General features: G+C 40.2%; 1 protein-coding gene across 1 annotated transcript in view; it reads left to right on the top strand.

Annotated features, from left to right (window-relative positions):
• The window catches only part of FNDC3A (fibronectin type III domain containing 3A), a 109,181-nt gene that overhangs the window by 59,064 nt on the left and 25,990 nt on the right, over window positions 1-24,127 (top strand). The window contains 6 exon segments of the mRNA XM_016227645.3: window positions 14,781-14,857; window positions 15,547-15,784; window positions 18,738-19,007; window positions 19,680-19,738; window positions 21,003-21,160; window positions 23,658-23,717. Coding sequence (XP_016083131.2) covers window positions 14,781-14,857; window positions 15,547-15,784; window positions 18,738-19,007; window positions 19,680-19,738; window positions 21,003-21,160; window positions 23,658-23,717 — 862 coding nt within the window.

Genomic DNA, 24,127 nt, shown 5'->3' with positions numbered 1-24,127 from the left:
TAGTTTATAATGGGGATTTTGGTTTCACTTTTCAGCAGGGCTTTGTAATGTTCTGCAGGGTTCTTTGTGCATGCCATTTTTTGTGGGAAATTAATATTTAGCTGTCTTAGATGTATGGTGTTTAGGTTTTAATACAGTGAGTATATGGTCAGGTTAAACTGTGAGCTTATCACAGAATGACCTGTCCCTTCTGCTTCACACAAACATAATGACAGAAATGGAGAAATGACATGCCTTTCTTGCCGCTCTTCCACTTACTGTTTCTGGTTTTGATTTTTGTATCAAATGAAAGAAGTGTGGCCTAGTGCAGAGTTGTAGGCATGCGAGTCAGATGACCTGGATTCTAATGTCGACTCTGCCTCTTGCCTGTTAAGCAACCTTGAATAAGTTACTTAATTTATCTTTATCATTCTACTCCATGCTAGCCAGGAGGCCAAGGACAGGGGACTCTTCCATCTCCAGTAACCCTTCTTTCCACTGGGAAGCCATTAGAGGCTGAAGAAAACATACAAACATAAAGATAAAAAATGGTTTACTTTGCTTGCTCTCTGGTGCCTTGTTTATTGATGTATGTAGCTTTTTGTATCCCCATATTTTAAACTAGTTGGAAACAGTCAGCATTATTTGAACAATCGTTTCAGCAAAAGATGGGTCTGTTTTGATAGGTCTCTGGGCTTGTTCTCTGTCTTTGTGTGAGGAGAGCCCCTCCCAAGAAAGTTTTGGCTTGTCAGGGGTCAGGCCAAAAGGTGCTGGGAAGCAGATGTAAACCAGTAGCTAACACCTGTTAGTGGGAAGGGAAAGCACCATTTCTATGTGCCTATTTGAACATTAGGTCACTGAAAGAAGTTCTGCCTCATCCCTAAAAGGCCCATTAAAGGAGTGCAGCTGGGGAGGGCAAAAGAAGCAGGGAGTATGCAATACTAGGGAATGGGACAAGGGAGTGATAAAGAAGCATCGTGACCTCAGAAGCACCATGGACTAGTGGATAGAGCACGGGCCTGGAAGTCAGGAGTCAGAGGGACCTGGGTTCTAGTCCCAGCCACGGCGCGTGTCTGCTGTGTGACCTTGGACAAGTCACTTAACTCTCTGTGCCTCAGTTAACCTCATCTGTAAAATGGGGGTTAAGACTGTGTGCCCCCTTGTGGGACATGGACTGTGCCCATCCTGATTACCTTGTGTCTACCCCAGCACTTAGAATAGTGCCTAGCATATAGTAAGCACTTAACAAATACCATTAAAAAAAGGAGATAGTAACACCTGAGTCATTTCTGTAATACACCTTACTGTTGAGGATGAGACTTTATAGAGAGTAGTTAATCTGACAATGGGGACATTCATTCAATAATGACAGGTAATTCAAGTCATAGGCTTTGGGCTTTACAGACGGGAGAGCGAAGGGGCTGCTCTTGCTTGAGTTCTCAAGGTCCCAGGAAGTTACCGTCCAACAAAATGGTGCAAAAGGCATCGTAAGTCACGGGGACTGGCCAAGAGTTATGAACCGTCTGGTCTTGGGGACACTGGTGTTTACCGGCTCATCAAGAATGGGACCTGTTTAGGATTTCTCTGATTTGGTGGGCTTGGGAGCAGTAGATTCAAAGAAGATCCCTCCCCAGGTGGTTTGCCTTCCCACTGAACTGTAAGAGAGCCTCAGGCCCTGAGCAGTGCCTTCCTTTCTGGATCAGACTCACAGTTCATCCAGCCCAGGATTCTCTCTGTAACAACGGCTCCAAGGTACCCCAGTCACCCCTCATGGAAGGTTTCTGAACCAGGACCCGAAGAGCAAGGGCTCTTACAAGGAAGGGCTCTTGGGGTTCTATCGTAGAGACCCTATCCCTCCCTCTAAACTGTAAGCTCATTGGCAAGGAGTGTGTCTACCCACCCTGTTGTATTGTACTCTTAAGTGCTTAATATAGTGCTGTGCACTTGGTAAATGCTCAAGAAATACCATTAATTGCATGCTAATGCCCCTGGATCTGACGAGGTTCTGAGGGAGGTGATGCCTGCACAGACTTTCTCTGTCAATCAGTAATATTTACTGAGCACTCACTGTGTGCAGAGGATTGTACTAAGTGCTTTGGAGAGAATAATAGAAGAGTTGGTAGACATACTCCCTTCCCTCAAGGAGCTTACACATATGCAACAGAAGAAATGCAACAGGATTTTAAGATGCCACCATTATCACCAGTGGTACTTTGGTGCTCACGCCAATGTGTGGGCATTAGCGGACAATGTAGACATAGAGTCAGCTCCTTTCCAATTGTATAATTACTGTCTTGATGATTTAGGGAGTGAAAGAGAGAACCACTTAATATTCAAAGGTTGAAGTTAGAGTTCAGAAAAGAAACAAGTTGGAGACACTGAATACTTATAAAACATAGATAATAGGAATGAAATCCTTAAGACCTCAATCCTAAGGGGAAAGAACCGTAGAAAAGCAGCATGGCCTAGTGGAAAGAGTGTGGGCTTGGGAGTCAGAGGATGTGGGTTCTAATCCCGCCCCTGCCACTTGCCTTGGGCAAGTCACTTAACTTCTCTGTGCCTCAGTTACCTCATCTGTAAAGTGGGGATTAAAAATGTGAGCCCCGTGTGGGACAACCTGATTACTCTGTTTCTGCCCCGGTGTTTAGAACAGTGCTTGGCACATAGTAAGCACTCAACAGATACCACCGTTATTATTATTCACCTTTTACCACTTTTCGTTAGTTGAAGTTTAGCTTTGACAAGTACTTTCTAGCTCTATCCTTTGTGGAGAATGCTAATTATGTTGGGCTTTAAAGTTATTGAATATTGGCATTTCTAAGAATTCAATAAATCATTATAACCACCTCTTTGGCATAGGTCGCCAAACTGCTCTGCTCTAAAACAACTTTCACACCATTATTCTGATTACCTTGATTATTCCTTTTCTCTTCCACATGTCAATAAAAATTCCATTTCCCTTTTTTAAAAAAATACTTCATTACCTAAGTACTTCATGTGATTTTTGCTTCCTGAAGTTGGACTTCATTCTTCTGCTTCGTAGCTTGGCTTAGGAGGGTAAGTCCGTCCAGTCATTTCTTAGCAAGGCATAATGACCTAAAGCCAGGTTCCTCACACTTCTTCAAAGCTTTGGTGACATTATGTGAACACTTTCTCTTTTTCAGATCTTTCTGGCTAAAATGAAAACATCCAGCTATATTAGAGTGATTCAGAAAACTAGTTTTGATATGTATGAATGGGTCCTATTTGCAGAATTGAATTACATAAGATTGTCCATTCATGAATTCAGTCTATTATAGGTTAAGTGAATGAAGATGACTCATCCTTTGCACATTTTATAATAGACCCAGGTTGCAGCTAGAGGCTATTAAATCTTACTTTCCAAAGAGGGACCATGTTATGTGACTCTAAGAGAATGTTTTAGTGCACAAAATAAAGTGAGAATATGCATACCAATTAGTGAATCACAAATACTTCTAGCTTTGAAATGAATCAAAAGCAAAATCTATGGTTAGTCTCTAGAGATGTACAAACTTATCTTAATGAGTTCTTTTACTTTTAAAATAAAGTATGACCTACTTTATTAAGTAGATGAAAATGGGTGACTTACATAGACTTTTTGTACAGAAAATAAGGTTTTGATCTTCCTTGGTTTAGCCAGATAATTTGCTTTTCTTGTTGGATTTTAACCTTCATTTATTTGAATAGTGTTTGTTGTATTAGCTGTGATAAAAGTTTTAAATTATAGTCATATAAAGAGCCTTGGGGAATCCAAGGTTAATTCCTTTGGGAATTACATAATTTTTCACTCTAGGTTTAAGAGAAACATCAGTAGGGAATTAAGTTCAACCTTCTTATGAGCTAGCTCAGGCAAGTCCATCCCCCATCACTTTATTGTCTAGCCCTCAATGGGAATAACCACCTGAATTTTAGATTGTGCCCGAAAAAGTCAAGGCTGGCCTAAAAGTAAAACAGAAGGGGAGTCTAATGTAAACTTCTCCTCAACTCTGTCTGAAACAGAATTCTGGGAGATCATGCCTAGGATGTCCCCAGTTGTCCATGTAGTGATTGGGGGCTATATTTCCACTGTCCTCTGGAGACCAGTCAGAAGTTGTGGGGAAAGCCAGAAGGGGACCGGGATGACACCAGTAAATTTTGAGAGCCAGTGCAGTGTCAGGACTTGTCACATGATGTGTGGGCCTTACCAGTTTTGAAAACTTTTTGCAAAGTTTCCTGCTCCTACTCTTGCTATTAAATCCAGGTTACCTTTCATATTAATCCTTTTCATATTAATTTTGATTTTCTGTGAGGGGGGCGGTGTGTGTGTGCGTCTGAGAGTGTATTTTTGTCCTAAAATTAAGCTATATCAATGTGTCTAGGAAAGCAGAACTGTTTCATAGTAGTGTTTCTTACTAGTGGCAGATAGGTGCATTGGAATGGAAAAATTCATCAGAGATAAAATTTTGGGGGAAGATGAATGACTGTTTTTTGAAATAACTTGTTAGAGAGCCAGCAAAGAAGGATAATAGTATTCAAGTCCATCAAAACATGAAATATGTTGATGGGGCAAACACTGAATTGTTGTTCACCAAATTCAGTGATTGATTAAACTTGGAGGGCAGTAGACTCCAAACAAACAAAAGGAAACACGTTTTCAGACAGCATGAGGATTTCATAATGATGCAGAATATACTCTTGAGTTCCCAGAGGAGCAGGCTTTAGGGGGTAAAAATGTTGCCATCCTGGGGCACTCCCTCAACACTCAAATCAAGAAATTACATAATTCCCCTTTGCCCAGATACAGTTCAAACTCTTCTAACACTTTTTATTCTCTTTTCTCTAGCTAGCCAGAATAGGCAATTAGAAGGGTGTCATGTTACTGTAATAAGTTGCTGTAATAAACAGGGTGGCTTAATGGAAAGAACATGGGCCTGGGAGTCAGAGGCCCTGGGTTTTAATCCTGACTCAGCCTCTTACCTGCTGTGCGACCTTGGACAAATGACTTCTCTGTGCCCCAGTTCCTTCATCTGCAAAATGGGGATTCAATACCTATTCTCCTTCCTACTTGGATTGCGATCCCCATGTGGGCCTTGATCATCTTGTACCTACCCCAGCAATTAGTACAGTGCTTGGCAACTAGTAAGTACTTAACAAATGCTACTGTCATTGTTGTTATTATTGTTTTTCCAAAACATGGGTTTTGCCCTATTGCAAAATCCTGCTCTAAGAAAAGTTCACATTGTAGTACTGGTGCATTCCGATGATGTACACATGCACATAATAGTAATAATGACATTTATTAAGCTCTTAGTATGTGCTAAGCACAGTCGTTTCTTCCAGCACCCCCTCACACTCTATCAAAAAGAGCTTCATTTTGTCAGAGGAATGTTCCCTAATTCCCTAAATTTTGTGGTTGAAAACAGTTAAAACTTATACTATGAGAGAATTGAGTGTTTGCCTCTGGTTGCAAGTGAGTCTCTCACCATGGGCATGATGTTGTGGCTAAGACAATGTTTCCCTCTTTGATTTTCTGCCTCTGATCTTTTATGCTCAATTTTACTTTGAGAAAAATTATAGTGCAAAGAAAAGTGTCTATTGATGGAGATTAAAACTGACTTGTGGGGAAAATAAGCCAAGTAACGTAAAAATGACTCATTTGGTGATATAGGGTTTGGAGGCCAGGAGCTACCAGGGCTCTTGTCTGCTTTCTGATTGGGAACCCCACAAGAGTCAAGACTTGATCTGATTCCCTCTGTTACATTTTTTCCTAGTGCTTAGTCTAGGGCTCTGCCCACAGTAAGTGCTTAATCCACCGAGAGCCTACCCTGAATAAGCCATCTTCTTCCAGACTCCCTCTCCCTTCTGCATCATCTATGCACTTGGATCTATGACTTTTGGGCATTTAATAGTCACCTCACCCTTAACCCCACAGCACTTAAGTACATATCTTTAAATTATATATCATAAATTTATTTATATAAACGTCCCCCCTCCTCCTCTAAACTGAAAGCTCGTTGTAGGAAGGGAACACATCTGCCAACTCTGCTGTGTTGCACTCTCCCAAGTGCTTAGAACAGTGCGCTGCCTATAGTAAGTGCTCAGTAAATGTTATTGACTACTGATTGAATTAATAGTATTACTGCTGCTACTCTCCACTCTTGGGCTTCTTCCATGCAGAAATGACTGAGCAGCAAGGGGTGCCATAGCTTTCTCAGATTCCTCTGTTTGTGTTTCCTAGCACTTTCTCATGCCAAGGAGTCTTGAATTCGTAGGTCACATGTGTCCTGTGGATTGGGTTATCGCGTTTTTCCAGTCAAAACAGTTTAACTGACTGCCCTTCATTTGTTTTAATCTTCTAATAGCACCCATGATTTCTAAGAAAAAGCCCTTACAGACAATCAGCAAAGACAAATATAGGTTTGCTTGGCTTAAGTAATTACCATAGACTTGAAGCCTCAAATAAAACCCAGTAAGTCTTAGTTGTTTTGCAAAAACTTGTGGAAGGATTCTTGACTTCTGCTGGTGCTGTTGATTTGCTGCAGTCTGTCCATATTTGATCACTGTGCTGCTTATGTCAGTGAGGCACTCAACTGTTTCAAGTGCCCTGGCCTTTATATTTGATCGTGTTGAGGCTTGCGTCACCGAGACTTATCATTGCGTGTGTGATGTCAAAGTGTGGGTGATTCAGTTAGACATAGTTAAGCTAATGTACAGCAGTAAACCCCAAACACTGGGGGAATAATAAAGCAGGAATGAGTCATCATTGTTCACGTTCTACTAATGCTAAAAATAGAAGTGTTCATGACCTGCAGTATCCATACTGATTAATCTCATAGCCACTGCAGCTGCTAAACAAGGTGCTATAAATCCTTGTCTTAAAATAGGTGATTGGTAAATAAACCACTTAGCAATGAATAGGTCTGCCTAATGCCAAAGTTAAATTCTAACTTTTAAGTGAGTAAATTCATTCTTTAAAATTTTAATCTTGTTAAAAATTATTGTACATTGAGGCATCCAGATGACTGATGAAGGAGAGGCAGAGCACAGCTGGGGCGTCAGCCATGCAGTCCGGGGCTCCACTTCTCTCAAGGGCCCAATGGGCCGTCCCTCCGCCGTCCCTCCCTCTCCCATTTATCACAGCCTAGGGGAAAAACCCTTTCAGCACTAGCTGGGCAGGCAGAAACAAGCTTGGATGCTTTTATCATTTGGGGAAAATTCTAACAACTGGGACTAAGCAGTGTGGCTTAGTGGAAAAACCATAGGCCTGGGAGTTAGAAAACATGGGCTCTAATACTGGTTCTGCCACTTGCCTACTGTGTGATTTGAGGCAAATCACTTAACTTCTCTGGGCCTCAATTTCCTCAACTGCAATATGAGACTTAAATATTTCTTCTACCTTCCTTTAGACTGTGAGCCTCAGTTGAGACAGGGTCAGTGTCTGATCTGAATATCTATCCCAACGCTTAACATAGTACTTGGTACATAGTAATCAATCAGTTGTATTTCATCCTATTTGTTGAGCGTTTACTGTGTGCAGAGCACTAAGTGCTTGGAAGAATACAGTATAACAGTGTTGGTAGACATGTTCCCTGCCCACTGTGAACTTAAGATTTAGAGGAGGAGATAGATATTAATGTAAATAAATGAATTACAGATATATATGTAGATGCTGTGGAGCTGAGGAAGGAGTGAATAAAGGGTGCAAATCCATCTGTAAAGTGGGGATTCAGATTGTGAGTCCTAGGCGGGACAAGGACTGAGTCCAGTGTGGTGATCTTGTTTCTGCCCCAGTGCTTAGTACAGTGCCTGGCACATAGTAAGCTTGTAATTAATACAAATAAAAAAACTTGTGATATTTGTTAGTCTCCAAGCAGACCTCCCTCTATTTTGCTAAATCCATATAACTTGGGCACACTCTTCTCTCTGCCTCTGCCCCCTTCCTGGAGTCTGTGCTTTTTCCCTGAAACATTGCCTAATTCTTTGTGGTCATCTGAGTTTAAAGGAATGATTGAACTTTTTGGCCCAAGGCCTTGGTATTTGCACAACTACTGCACCATGTTTTTTAAAACCAATATGTAAAATGCTGAAAAGAGTGATTAGGACAACAAGCAAAGGACAATCTGTCATGACTCCTCAAGAGCTGCCTTTAGGATAATTTCATTTGTTTGTATCAGCAAAATGGGTATCTATTAGACTTTCCATTTCTGCTTTCAGCATTATTGATAAAGCCTTATTGATTAGAAACCCTCTGCTTATCTCCACATTTCTCCTTCCCACTCACTTTAGTTAAATCTACAATGCCTTCATCACCACCCCCAACTTGGAATTTTCTTCCTGGAGAATTTTGAAAGGCTGCAGCAGACTGATGCTTTTCATCCATCAGACCAGTTCTCTTGTTTTATTCAAAACTCTCCCCAAATTCCACCCCGAAAAGGGAGCCTTTGCTGATTAGGTGGTTTGTAAGGATTTTTTTTTCCCCATGGTATTTGTTAAACACTTACTATGTGCCAGGCACTGTACTACACACTGGGGAAAATACAAGGTAATCGAGTTGGATACAGTCACCATCCCACCTACGACTCACAATCTTAATCCCCATTTTCTAGATGAGGGAACTGAGGCAAAGAGAAGTTAAGTGAGTTAGCCAAGGCCACACAGCAGACAAGTAAATGGCAGAGCTGGGATTAGAACCCAGGTTCTCAGTTTCCCAAACCCATGCTTTTTGCACTAAGCCACGCTCCTTTTCACCTCTACCAATCACATGCACTGAGAAGTACTTTCCCAGTAAGTGCATATTAAATGTACCAACTAAAGCTCAACAGAAATGTAAAAACTGAAGAAAGGTTTTTGCTGCTGCTTTAGCCTGTCTTAAAAAGGACCTATTCATGTTCATGCACTTACTGTACACAAGTGCCAATTTTTCATTTCGAGCGTGGAGGCGAAAAGGGGCCAGATATTTTAGAAGATGATGACAAATGGAAGGGAACAGACTTCAAATAGCAGATCAGAAAGCCCACATTTTGGATCTTTTCAGCACTGGCTAGAAACTCAAAGATTGCCACAGACCTGGAATAAGCAAATCCTAGGGATCTTGCTCAGAGTGGGTCCCTATGGTTTGCATAATATATGGGGAGAAACGAACACCCTGCTATCTTAATAAGCCTTGAGAGGCCCTGGAGACCTATGAAGTGGATGATCATCACAATGCCTTACTTGTTTCAGGCGTTTGTTGTGCAGTAATGAGATGGAGGATTAATAGGAATCTGCATTCAAGTGTTTGGGACATTATTGAAAAACCCAGTTGAAAGATTGTGTAAAAAAAATAAAAAATGAAAGTAACAGTATTTGCCACCACCGAAATCCAGAGTAAATGATGCTTTAAAAAAAAAAAGCAAAACATGCTGACTTGCTGAACTGCAAATCGTAGGCGACAGCTACTGAGGTGTTGCCGTAGGAAAATGAACACAAAGAGAGGCAGTTTTTCTTTGGAAATCGCTATTTTTGCAGCTTGTTTTGACAAGGTTTTGGATTTGCTTATGTGGCAAACTTCAAAGTCAAAGCTCGTCGTGGCAGAATACAGGAGGATGACAGGCTGTTCGCACACTGGAAGATTGTGCCTTTCCGTTTCTGGGTTTGCACAGCAGGTCACGTGATGGTTATCATGTGGCTCGGTCAAAGGAGCTTTGGCTCAGCCAGCTTTGCAAAAAAGAAAGCATTCTCCAATTAAAGCTGATAACGTGTACTTCGGGCTTTCTTTGGATTTTAGCTTTTTCCGCCGCTCCTGTAAAAACAAAATGAGTGGTAAGAGATCCCGACTTCGGAGTAGCCATTCTGTTTTCATTTGAAAACGGGGAGCAGTTTATTCATGTGGAATGTTTCTGTGTTCTTGAGTAGATGGCAGGGTAGCCATAAGAATCCTTCTATTTCGTCCTTAAAATTGCCGGTGGTAATGTCGATGTCGGTTAGATTTAACTGCACTATCTTTAAAGACTTTTAAAATCCTGTTTTAGGAAGCAATTATCAGGTGCATTTGGAGGCCATTATGAAACTGTCTGATCAAGGGTATATAAATACTTGAGCTGGCCATGGTTTGGTTTTTTTTTTCCCAGTGTTAAAAATTCTTCGTTTTCACGTTAGCCTGCTTAATTATTAATCCTCTTAAATGTAAAGGATAAAGAGATATAAGAAAGTTAAGGAAAGTTTTGCTTCCAAATGAAACATTTAGTTAATGATTTAAGTCTTTTTAGGATCATTAACATTTTCCATGCTTATTGTTTAAGTATAAGGCAGTTGGGGGAATTGGTCTTTCCTGTTCCATGCAGAGTTTAATTTAAAAACATATTTGGGGATTAGTCGTCAGAAAACTGACAGCCATATGGCTTCAGGTGCAGCCAGGACCAAGCAAATAAACTGTAGAGTCGCTCCTTAGAAGTAGTCATACTTGTTCAGATTTAATTTTTTAGGCCAGGGTTGCATTGTAGACTCCCTCAAACCCCCAGGAATAGTTTGGGAAAACTTTGTTTTCACCCCTTAAGGACAAAATGTCACTCACTGAAGCATTCATCCTCATATTTAATGAAAAGAAATCTAAATCTACTGTTGAAACTGAGGGTGGGAGAGATCAAATACCATTTAAAAAGTTATTTCTTTGGCCTCCAAGAGGAATGATGCAATCAGAATTTAAACTACTGTTAATTTAATGCATTATATATAAACATATATACATATGTGTATGTATGTGTGCTGGTAGTAAGGATTGTAGACCTAGGTTCATTAGCGGTGGTAGGGGTGAGGGGTTTTTTTAGTATTTTTTTTAATCAGACACCATTTGAATTTCAAATCTTCTAGAAAGGATGTTAATAACAATACCTATTTTATAGTATGCCTCAGATATCTTATGGAGCAAGTAAATTTGACAAGATTATAATTAAACTAGTAATTAAAACGGAAAATTTAGTGTTTGGGTCGTTTGAATTCTGGGCTTAAGTAAAAGTTTTTTAAAAAATCAACTGAGGAACTACTTTTTAAAGGTTGTTCTTCGTTTCTATTTTGGTGGCAAAGCGGTGACGTCTATCTTAAATTTAAAAGGACACACAAAAATTCCTTTTTTTTTGCCAAGTCATGCAGTAAAATCTTTTATTATTTGATACTGTTCTTAGGAGATTGAGGTTTATGGTGATTTGAAATTTAAAGGAGAGGGCATTCTTTTATCCTCGGTGAGGAAAAGTTAAAGTTGTCTAGCTTTTGTTGATAGTATTTCTATAGGTAATGCTAGGTGTAGATTTTTTTTGTTATATTACTAAATTTGTTGCATCTATTAAGTCTTGGCTACTTTAGCAAACTTGCATGTTATGAACCTCGGTGAATTTTATATTTTTATTTATAATTTGAAAAATTTGTATCGTTTAAATTAGAAACAGATACAGAAGCACAGTATTGGTTGTCTTAAAAAATGAAAAATGAGAGGTTAAAACGACTGTACTGGCCTTGAATTCCTAATATGGAGGGTGTAGGTCTTTTGTCATTTTGGTTTTATAATACTTATAAAGGACATTTGTTTTAGTTTGATTTTATAAGATCTTCATAAAAATGAACCCACCTCAGTTTAGAAACATTGTCATTCTTGTTCCTGGGTCTACTAATTGAGAATTTCATTATCGAAGTGACTTATCTTGAGGTGAAATAGACACCTACTTGCTAAATTAAGAAGCAATTTTGGCACAGACTTTGGAAGAGAATGTTCTTCTTTTTTGCTCTGGCAGTCAAGGTAGTAAAGACAAAGACATTTATTGTCCTCAGAAGAACAATAAAATTGCAGCAGATGCTATCATCATATTGATAGAAAAAAGAGGACCCCCCCACACACACATATGCCTAGTCAAAAGAATGATTACAGCATAATGGTTCTTTTATAATGTGGGTTTTCATTGCACATTTTTCATAGAATGTGGTAAAGGAATTAGGCAGCATATGCTTGTCTGGATACATTGCAATGCAGTGTTGAAAGAAGTGGCTTAAAGCACGAGTCCTGTTGTGTGAGGTTTTGTGAAGGTGAGGTTCTTCAGGAATCCAGTTCCCAGGTTAGATAAGAACCTACTTTAACGGAATATGCTTAAAATGGGCCATACAATACTTTATTCAATTTGGAGACAATCGTATCATGTTTCTAACGCTTTTACCGTCTACTGAAAAGGGATCATGGAGCCAAATAGATTTTAGAGCTTGGTCTTGAGGTTCATAATGGGGATTGCTCAAGTGCTCAACCTGAAAATAAAAATCCTTGGATGGAACCAGGAGAGGCTAAAGGGGAGGGTGTCTTTCCTGGCTAATTTTCTGTCCTGTGCAAAAGGGAAATCCACTTACCGTCAAGCAAAACCCACAGCACCCAAAATGTCACTCACTGTCCAGCAGGAAGTCATCTCTGACTGCCTTTGAGTCTCTGTGCGGCACTGCTCTAGGAAAGTGTCACTAATTCCATAACTGGTTCAAAGTATTACCCAATTTTTAGCATCCTGTCACTAATATGTTGGCCTCTTTTTTTTTTTAACCATCATTGTTTCCCATGCATTCCTTATTTCTGTGCACCAACACCCTCCACCAGCCACTCTTTTACTTATCAGTCCACACACACTTTCCCAAATCTTTCTGTTCCCTTCTGTTTCTTGACTCTCTGATGCCTCCTTATTCTTTCTTTGCTTTTTTTCCCCCATTTTTTCTTTTGGCCATTTTTCTTTCTTGTTTGTGGCCCAATAGAAAGAGTACAGGCCTGGAAGTCAGGGGCCTGGGTTCCAGTCCCAGCTAAGCCCCATTCCTCTTGTGTGACACTGGATAACTCATTTACCTTCTTTGTGCCTCTGTTTCCTCATCTGTAAAATGGGGATTAGATACCTGCTCTCCTTTCCCCTTATAATGTGAACACCATGTGGGACAGAAACTGTGTCCAACCTGATTTTTCTTGTATTTACCCTGGTACTTAGTACAGTGCTTGGCACATAGTAAGCACTTAACCAAACTAGTATAATTATTAATATTAGTATTATTATTATCCTGTTCTTTTTCCTTTTATTTATTTATCCTTGTGGTGGTGTGGTGGTTTTTCTACTACTTTTGATTTTTTTTAACCTTGCTTCTGTTTCGCATTTTTCCCCTCTTCTTCCCCAACATATTAATTTTCTTCTTCCTTTTGGTTCTCTCCCCACCCACCCCCAACTTTTCTCTTCCTTTCTCTTTTCCTGAGGTTGTCTAATTTGTAACATCCACTTTCAGTGTAAACCTAGGATAGAGTAGTTGAGTTGGACCAGCTCTGCATGGAATGATTATATGAGACGTTATATAGCATATATTTTTTTTTCCTCTTTTAAGCTGTGCAGAATATTCCAGGCCAGGTGCCAGTGCCACAGCTGGGGCCTTGGTTTCACTGTCTGGCACTAGCTGAACATTGACACTGCTTCTGAGGTCCCAGGTGTACAGGGGCCTGAACCACAAGCTAGCATCTTGTAACTCCCTTCAGTCCCTCCTCCTCCTTTCCACTACCAGTTTCAGTTCAGCCTTTCAAGCAAATGTCTCACAATCTGAGAAGGAGATAGAGCAGGTAGTGAATCCCCATTTGCCATTTGAAGAAACTGGCGCTCAGAGAAGTTCAGTGACTTTCCCAAGACCACATAGCAGGCAAGTGGCTAAGCTGGAATTAGAACCTAGGACCCCTGATTCCCTGGCCCATGCTCTTTCCATTAGCCACCCTTGATTACTTGAGATTACTTGAGATTACTAGAGAAGCAGCGTGGCTCACTGGAAAGAGCACGGGCTTTGGAGTCAGAGGTCATGGGTTCGAACCCCGGCTCTGCCACTTGCCAGCTGTGTGACTTTGGGCAAGTCACTTAACTTCTCGGTGCCTCAGTTCCCTCATCTGTAAAATGGGGAGGAAGACTGTGAGCCCCACGTGGGACAACCTGACTCCCCTGTGTCTACCCCAGCGCTTAGAACAGTGCTCGGCACATAGTAAGTGCTTAACAAATACCAACATTGAGATCGGTGTGGTGGGTAGGGGGCGACCACTGGGGTTAATGCTTTGAATATGTAGGAAAACCTGGGAGGGGGAGGGTACTTCAGAGCAGGAAGGGGAAAGTAAAGCTCCCAGAGCATTACTCTGGGTAGAAAAGCCCCCACAGGCACATACCCTGCAACTGAGGTGGGATTTTCTTAGAGTACTATGGGTGACAAGAAGGTCACTTAGAGGATGGGAGGACTCTTCATATCAGAGTGCAGAGAGTCAGGATTTGTTTCAGTTCCCTTATTCTTCTTCTAGCAATCTTTTTAGCTTGAAGGAGGGAAAGAATTAAAAAGTTTGAAGAAATGACTTCCAGATGGTAGAGAGCCCTTCCCGAGCCCCCCATGCAGAGAGCCTAATCACATTCCACCATATTCATTAAGCCACATCCAAACTTCTTTGCTGAGGCTCTTTGTTTCACTCTCTTGGATTCTGTATTTTCCTAATATTTTGTCACTTTTTTTCCTTTCACAGGTATATGTATAATAGAGTTTTTTTGTGTAAAGCTTAAGCTAATTTCAGTTATAAGGAAGTCATTACAGAGAAAATCGTATTCCAAAGTCAGTGTGGTTCATGTTTGGCACATGTATCATTTGCGTCACTTTCCATTACATTATTAACCCAGGTCACTTTATCCAAGTTATCTGATGTTTCTTTGTAGGAATATTGTAGTTCAGAATGTACTTTATCTGTTCTAGATTTTTGGCTTGCTAAACAGTGATGTGTTGAAATATCTTTTCTGTAACTTCTTTAGGTCCTGCTCAGGTTCCAATGATGTCCCCCAATGGTTCAGTGCCTCCTATTTATGTGCCTCCTGGATATGCCCCACAGGTAGTGCTCTACATTGATTCTTTTTTTCTTCATGGTGGGATTGGAAAAATACTGTTTACTTAAACAGATTGGCCAAACATATTAAACTGGTGTAGTGAATCATGGAAGATGAATCAGCTGCAGTTTTATTGGCCCTAAAATGGATATTTTAAAAGTGCCCAGTAGTATGAATTTTCCCATCTCCTGCTTTCTAAAAGGATATATTATATATATATATATTTTTTAAAAGATGAATGTAATGCTGCATATGTGTGTTTCCATATGCACACAACTTTGCATGTGGTTATTGCCTGGTTGCACAGGTACTTTCATGGCTTGCTGGAAGCCTCCTTCAAGCATCCTTGAAGTTTTGTTGTTCTGCCAAAGCCTCTACCTCCCAAATTCCATCAGAAATTTGAAATATCCAGAACCTTCCATTCTTCCTCCTGCACATCAAACAACAATATGTTACTGTATTTGCTTGTTTGCAGGACCTGTACTGTAACAGGTTCAGAATATAAATTCTTAAAGGGTAGTTCAACATGGTTTACCTGAATTTGCAGCACCTTTAATGCTTTGAATAATGATGATTCCAAGGACTTTTATTTAGCTTTTCATTTTTCAAAAGTTTCTGCTCATTTGAGGGATAATTTTTGATGGCTGTGTATTAAATTTATGACTGCATCCCATTTCTTCATTGGTACATCCAGGTTATTGAAGATAATGGTGTTCGCAGGGTGGTAGTGGTTCCTCAGGCACCCGAGTTTCACCCTGGAAGTCATGCGGTGATTCATCGACCTCCTCATCCTCCTCTGCCTGGTTTCATTCCTCTTCCAGCTATGATGCCTCCTCCCCCACGCCATATATATCCACCGGTAACTGGAGCTGGGGATATGGCAACCCAGTATATACCACAGTATCATACTTCACAGGTATATGGAGACATGGGTAAGTAATTTGTTGACGTTCTGATGAACTTTTCCTAATGAAATTCCTAAAAACTCCCCAACATCATCATCATCATAATTGTATTTATCGAGCATTTAATTTGTGCTCTGCAGAACACTCTACTGAGAGCTAGGAGAGTGAAATACAAAAGTTGGCCATCACATTCCCTGCCCACAGTGAGCTTACATCTAGAGGAACATCATTGTAGAGCTTGAATAAGGCCTTTTCAAAAACCTGCCGGCTACCCTGGTACTCATCTTTTTAGATTTTAAATAATATCTAAGAGAATAGATATAACAGATCTAAATACCCATTATCAAAGCCTAGATCCAGTTAAAATAAATTTAGGTGGAAAACTGTGTTTTCCCTGAATCAATTCCATGTCACTCACCTCCTGTGTTATTATTAAGAACTCTAGTTTTTTAGGTTAGGACTATGGCAGGTGAGTGTATTGGAAAGTATGGCTGGCATTTTTATAAAGTTTGGGGGGATCATTTCAATAAAAAAGTATGTTACAATATATTTTAAAATTTGCTATTAACTTAAGATGTCTCACACGCATTGTGGTTGTAGTGCAGGAACCATAAACTCTACCCCCTGTGGCATCCAATCAGTTCAGGGAAGTCAGTTTCCTCCCCTCTCTTCCCTCTCCTTTGCCTCCGCCCTACTGCTTTCCATTCACTGACTTGTAGGCCAGGTTCTCTGCTTTGGCTCAGGGCCTCAGGAGGGAGGCAGCACAGATGAGGCTGGATGGAAGGAGCAGAGATCTTAGGCTGCCATAGTTTTCTCCTTCCATCCTGCCGTGATTCTGGGCTGCCTTCAGCCAAAACCAAAAAGCTGTTTCTCAGTTGTTCAGGCTGACCTCAGTACCTAAAAATTCCTCTGGGCTGAAAACACAACCAGTTTCTTGGGAATGAGAACAGACTGGCAACATACACTTAGGGCATGTGGCCTAGTGGAAAGGATACGGGCTTGGGCGTCAGAGACCTGGGTTTTAATCTTGGCTTTACTACTTTCCTGCTGTGTGATCTCGAGAATGTCATTTAATTTCTTTGTGCCTCAGTTATCTCAGCTGTAAAATGGGGATTAAATCCTCCTCCCTCCTGCTTAGACGCTCAGCCCCAGCTCTTAGTACAGTGCCTGGCACATAGTATGCTCTTACCAAGTACCATCTGAAAAAAAAGCAACAGCAGGAATAGAGGTTTGTACAGGAAAATTGGAGCTGACAGAAATCAGCTTGAGGGGACATGGGTGGATACAATAATAATAATTATGGTATTTGCTAAACACTTACTATGTGCCAAGCACTGTTCTAAGCACTAGTGTAGATACAGGGTAATCAGGTTGTCCCATGTGGGGCTAGTATTTTTAATCCCCATTTTACAGATGAGGTAAATGAGGCACAGAGAAGTTAAGTGACTTGCCCAAGGTCACACAGCAGACAATATATGTTGGTATTTGTTAAGCGCTTACTATGTGCAGAGCACTGTTATAAGCGCTGGGGTAGATACAGGGTAATCAGCTTGTCCCACGTGAGGCTCACAGTCGTAATCCCCATTTTACAGATGAGATAACTGAGGCACAGAGAAGTTAAGTGACTTGCCCACAGTCACACAGCTGACAAGTGGCAGAGCCAGGATCTGAACCCATGACCTCTGACTCCCAAGCCCGTGCTCTTTCCACTGAGCCACACTGCTTCTCTACAAGTGACGGAGGCAGAATTAGGACCCACATCCTCTAAATTGACTCTTTACCATTTGTGACATGGAGGCATCCAAGATTTAGGTATCTGGCCACCAGGGCCTCTGCTGCTAGTGACCAGGAGCACATGTCTTAAGTGAGGGCTGAGCGAGCCCTGATTTCAAAGGGCTGAGAGTATGCTGGGCATATAGAGTTGGAGGGTGCCAAGTTTAGGATACATGGGGATCAATGAAATCCCTAGGAATAGTGGAGCGTAAGAGGAATCTACAGTGTCACTTTGAATTACCTGAAGAACTTGGTCATTATGTAGAAGCTGGTTCTGGAATGGAACCTAAATAATTGTAGGTAAGCATGTGGGAAAGTAGACCCCATGATATAGCTGTTGATAATGCATCCAGATTTTAAGGGACATATTATGAAAATATCCTGGTCAGGGGTGCCTCGTATTGTGGTCCATTGAAGGGAGCCTAGAAGCATCAGATTGATTAGCTATGGTTATGCTTTACCAGCAATCTTTTTTCGCAGGACTTTGACCAGTGTACACAGATTTCTGGCAGTTGGCAGTAGACGGGGCAAAATCTGTGACTGTTCTACCTAAGCACAGGATATGTGATCACTTTGATTATACAGTGAACTTAAATCCTATTGAAATGTTCCTTATGTAGTTGTGTTTTTTCTTGTTTAGGTCTTTATTATGACCACCATATGAAAACCTCAAAAAACCTAAGATAATCTGAACGATATGTTGTGGCTTCTGGGCTGAAATATAGTGCAGTAGGTTATACAGGCATAGTCCCCAGAAAATCGAGAGTTGGTTTTCAAAAAAAAAAAAGAAAACTTTTTTCCTTTCATTCAATTCGAGAAATACCTAAAATGTCAGATATTAAGGTGTTTAAAGATACAATTTGTTCTTCTCATTAATACATTTTGTACTCAAATACAAAATTATGGGGACTGCCAAAGAAACTTAAATTTTTGGTGGGGATGCTAAAATAGTAAGTGCAAATCCTTTTATGTACACTTCAGGTAAAGACAGTGATTGATGCCTCTAGAATGCAAACTCCCCCTGGGCAGGAAACTTGGCTCCCAAATCTGTTGTGCTCCCAAGCATTTAGTAGAGTGTCCTGCACACAGTAACTGCTTGATAAATACCACTGATTGGTCCAATATCTCAGTGTATTGTGGCTCTATACAGTTTATACAATGGGATGCTTTTTTGAAGCTTTTGGGTTTTGTTTTGATTTTGTCGTAGATGCACTCTCTACACATGGAAGGTCCAATTTTAGAGATGAGAGATCTAGTAAAACATATGAACGTTTACAGAAAAAATTGAAAGACCGACAGGGAACGCAGAAAGATAAATTGAGCAGCCCACCACCATCTCCCCAGAAATGTCCATCACCTACAAGTGAGCCTAATGGACTTTTAAAAGGCCAGAATGCAAGTGGTGCGAGCACAGGATCGACTAAGAACAAGACAGGAAAAGGGAAAAGTGGCCAACAAATGGATGTAGAAACAGAAGGTAACTATTTATGAACCATTTTCCTATCAGCTGTTTCCTCAACTTGTCACAGCTATTTTGTACATTTTTTTTTTCATTTGTGCATTCTTGCAAGGTGAATTGTAACTGCCACTTCATTTGCAAGTGTGAAAATGTCCATCTTGCTCCTTCCTTTGTCTTAGTCTCCCCTGGCCAGGAAAGGTTTCTCTGAAGCAGAAAAAAAGCTCAAACAATTGTTAGTCCAAGCTCATTTTTGTTAATCTAAAACTACATGAGATCCCCTGGATTCATTAAACAAGGATTTGCTGTAGCAACATCCATCACCTCAACTTTAAATAAACTAAAGCAATGTGCATTCCGTGTCCCTTGTTTCATAAATTTATCAAATGTAGCAACACATACCATTTTTTTAAAACTGATCTCATTTTGCTAATATTGAATTGTGAATTTTTGTTCAGGGTTTTATTTGTGTTCTTATTGTAGAATTTATTTTTTGAAATGCATGGGTTGGTTCCAGATTCCATAGAGGAAAATTAAGATTAGAAAAAGAATCCTGACAATTTGTTGCCTATATTGCTTTGTTTTTAAAGAGATTGACTATGATAACTATGTCCTCCAAAATTTTCTAAGAAAAGTACATATGTGATTATGAAAGAATTATTGAGTAATATTTTTTCCTTTGTTCTTTTACAGAAAAGGATGAAGAAACAAAAGCACTTGAAGTACTTCTTTCTAACATTAGCAAACCAGTGGTGAGTATCTGATGTATTTCATTAGTGGAAACATGCTGTATGATTTTTCTCTTAGTCTTTGCTACAGCCTTTGATGAGAAATTAGGATTGCCAACTCTTAACAAACTGGTTTTGATTTAGGCCCAAAAGAACCATTTATTTCCTGGTTTGCACCTCACTAGGCTGGTCTCCCTACCACAGCTATATCCTGACATCGTTTGAGATTGGGTTTTCTACATCTTTATCGTCCCCTTATCAACCCCTCTTATTTTAGCCAACCCATTTCAGCTCATCAGTCAGAAACTATTTGAGCGTCCTTCTGCCAATCGATTCCTACATACGTGGTGATGTGGGATCATCTTAATTTTAGGGATCATCTTAAGGAATCTAGTACTCTGTCCAGAGGCTTCTCATGGCCTTCTGAACTGGAACCGGCTTGGCCTAGTGGATAAAGCACAGGCCTGGGAGTCTGAAGGAGCTAGGTTTTAATCCCGACTCTCCCACTTGTATTCTATGTGACTTTGGACAAATCACTCAATTTCTCTGTGCTTTTTACCTCATCAGTAAAATGGGGATTCAGCCTTTGAGCTCCATGTGGGACAGGAACTGTGTTGAACCCAATTTGCTTGTTTTCTCTTTAGCGCTCATCACACAGCTTGGCACATAGTAAGCACTTAACAAATACCACAATTATTATTATTATTATTAATTCAGTTGCCATGGGTCACATTAATTATCAAATTGTACTTTCCAAGTGCTTAGTTCAGTGCTCTGCACATAGTAAGCACTCCATAAATACAATTGAATGAATGAATGAATTATATCAGTTACCTCTGTATCTCGGAGTTGGGATTTTTTTTAAATATAGTAGACAAATTATCATTATTATAAATATTAAATCACTTATTTTATCCATTAAATTCAAACTGAACATACTTCTTGGAAATGGGGTACTGTCCACATCTCAAAAGCAAGTTCATAATGTCAGAGACAGCTGCATTTTACCACTAGGTGGTGTCCTTCTCTGAGCTAGCTATTAACTGTGAAGAAATAGTAATAATAATAATAATGAATGCTTTCTAATGCATCTGAGATCAATTTAAATAAATCTGCATTCAGGATACTTATATTTCCCTGCAGCAGAGGTGAAAGAGCAACTGATTGACATCTGAAAATGCAAGTTCCTCTTTGTTGTCATTCAGTCAGGCTTAGGTGAAATTGGCCGCTCTCGCAAATATCCGTATTTGAATCTACAACTCTTTTTTTTAACATTGTGTTTTTGCAGGTGTCCAATATCCAGGCAAGAACAGTTGTACTTACCTGGTCACCTCCTTCCAGTGACATTAATGGGGAAACGGATGGGCCAAAAGTGCCAGAGCTCTGTGCTTATGAAATCCTGATTTCAAGTGCAGGGAAGGATGGCAAATACAAAAGTGTTTATGCGTAGGTATTTGTTATACTTTGCTCCGTCTTGTTCTGTGAACTGATTTCTAACTAGAAACAGATTGTACACAATACAAATGAAGCATTCTCCATAGTAAGGAAAACAGTCCATTTTTTCATCAAACCCCATGGTTATAAGCTTAAAGTTGCTACTGATTTAATTACAAGTTAACCTAGGCTGCTTATGAAAAGCAACTCTACTTGCATGAGAGTTTCTAACCACTCAGACACCTATCAGTTGAGGGGACAAGGAGGAAGGTAGCCAGAGAGAGACTGAAGGAGGAGAGACAATTTCTACTTAAAATCTCTCCCCCGGGTCCCTGCTATTTCACCCTGAAACTTCCCTGAACTGGCATGTTCCAGCAGAGACCAACAACTCCACCAGCTCCTTCCCACCCCCACATCCTATCAGTCTGATAGAACCTTTTAGTTAGTTTATTGTGCTGGAAATTTCCAGGTTCATTAGAATTGGGGATTCCTAAATTTCAGTAGCTTTAACCCAAATTCATCACCTCTTTACTCTGAGATTCTTTTTTATGCTTTCCAAGTACACTTCCATTGGAGTAGATAAGTATTCTGCACCTCCATGTAAGCTCTCTTCCCTTAGCTTAGAAATTCCAAAATGTAGAAAAAGAGCTCATGTTAATCATTGACCCTTGAATTTTCCTACTCCTGGTGATAGTTTTGAACTCAGAACACTCATTAAGCAATTTCTGTATGTGTTAGTTGGTAGGATTTTTGTCTACCCAGATGTTATATATGGGGTATAGAGGCTAGGTGGAATTACTGCTCGGTGTCAAAGGTTAAGCTTTGAAGTTTCTCCTGGAAAGGTATTATAAACACAACCTGCAGCCAATTCCCAGAATTCTCTCCCTTTCCCTGTAGCCTTGGAAAGATAAATTGGCACAACTCCTGAACTCAAATCTGGGCCAGAGCTGTAATCCCTAAGTGGTAGGTCTCCGGGACTTTTTTTTTGGTTAAAGTCTCTCTAAAAGTGTGAGCAACATGTATCCCTCAATTAGTCCAAAGTATACTCTTCTGCCTACATGAGGGGGAGCGGAGGGTAGTCATCAAATAGGCACAGGCATCCAGCTCCTCTAAAAGCCACCTTCAAAATAGTATCAAAACACATCGGTTAGCAGCCCTCAGCTAGAAAACTTAGTTTTTCAAAATCTGCTTTTCCCGGAATTTACACCTGGGCCTAATTTAGACACACTCACATGTTTCCCACCCCAAACTTGTTCCTGTGTTTCCAACAAGTGATAGGAGTTCCTAACTCTGGAATACCTCTCTGGGACATACAGTCATCAGCCTGCTGGGCAAGCCAGCTGTAGTGATTTTACAGTGACTTAGAAAGGAAAGCCTCAAGGGTAATTTTAAAAATGGGAACCTAGATCCTCCTTCCTAGGAAAGCCTCTTACCCCTTGCCAAATTGCCAGTCATGAATGCCAGAAACTACTACAAACACTTCCCTGTAGCAAAAGTATAGGACCTTTCCTCACCACACCTTGTTACTTCAGGTGCCATACCTGTAGGTTTCCATCCCCTCCGTCGCCTTATCCCAGGAAGACTTATTGTTTGCTGGGAATGTGTACATCTTGGATGAATTTCCACTCTGTCATTTGGTCCCTTATTTACAGCCTTACTGGTGAGTGAACCAAAGAGACCACGTAAACACCTAATGAACCAGCAGGAGGCCCTCTCTAAGACAAGAGTTCCTGGATCTTTATTTTCCTGGAGGTTTTATAGCCCCCTTTTACTTTTTCAAGAGTTTGATGACAGCAATTTCAACTTACTAAATGGATGTCAACATATTATGACCTAGTTCTTTGGGGGGACATTTACAGGTCTTCCTCCCACTCAAGGTCTGATCCCAAACCCCTATTAAAATGTCTACTTGCTTTTCTGTCGGTTTCTTAATCCTTCAGCATATTACTGTGACTCAACCTCTTTTCCCCACTTTTCTTGCCAATTTCATCATGAATTCTGTAGTGTAAGTACTGTGTCTGGAGAGCTTGGCTTACTTGGTCCTTAGTTTAAGCCTTTATATTTCTCCATTATATTCTTTCCCAGGGTAACATCTGAGTACTACTTTCACCTAATTCTTGCCAATGCATACAGTGACTCATCAGTAGTAATTGTCATGGTGCATCAGCACCACCCAGAAAGATGAAGCTCAGGTTCTTGTATCCTAACACTAGTGAGTGTCCATCTCTGAAATGGGAAGAGGACCTGAGTGGTTCTGGATTAGAATGGATCTCCCAGTCCATTCTATGCATCCTTGGAGACAGAGCAATCTTGGGGCCCATAGGGGAGTGCTTCCCTCAGGCATTGATTAAAATTCATACCAGTTGCAACTAAAGGCCTGTCATATTTTTGACAGCAAATGCTGAAAGGAAAAACATCAGGGGTTTTTAGTGCCACTCCCCTAAGAATTCAGTTGTCTTCACAACATGTTGTATCATTTAGTACAAATGCAATTGTAACTTTTTTCTAGTGGAGAAGAAACTACTATCACTGTAAATGATCTCAGGCCAGCAACAGATTACCATGCAAAGTAAGTAACTTCTATTCCTTTTGTCTAGTGCAAAAGATAAATTTTACCAACGGACTTACCCCAAAGACTGTTGTTTTTTTTTTTTTCCACTTGGTAGCTATATATACTGACTTCATTTTGTTGCCTTATATTTTAAAATTTATCTTTTATTTCTTTGAAAATAAAAGTGATCGTTATTTAACTTTGGTGTTATGACAGTGAACTGAGCACTTTGAGAAATAGCAATATTAATGCAACTGTCCAGAGGTCATAGGAGTTAATTAAATTTAGAAACTTCATTAATATATGTGTTTCTTCAAAATAAAGACTCTAATCCTGATGACTTTTGCCTTTTTTGCTTTATTACTTTTGAAGTTCATCATGTAGTTGAAAAGCTGCTTTATTCTTTTGAAAATTAAATCATTTGAAGT

The sequence above is a fragment of the Ornithorhynchus anatinus genome, chromosome 20 (genome assembly GCF_004115215.2).
Source record: "Ornithorhynchus anatinus isolate Pmale09 chromosome 20, mOrnAna1.pri.v4, whole genome shotgun sequence".
Taxonomy (NCBI): domain Eukaryota; kingdom Metazoa; phylum Chordata; class Mammalia; order Monotremata; family Ornithorhynchidae; genus Ornithorhynchus; species Ornithorhynchus anatinus.
This window is presented reverse-complemented; position numbering and strand designations above follow the sequence as displayed.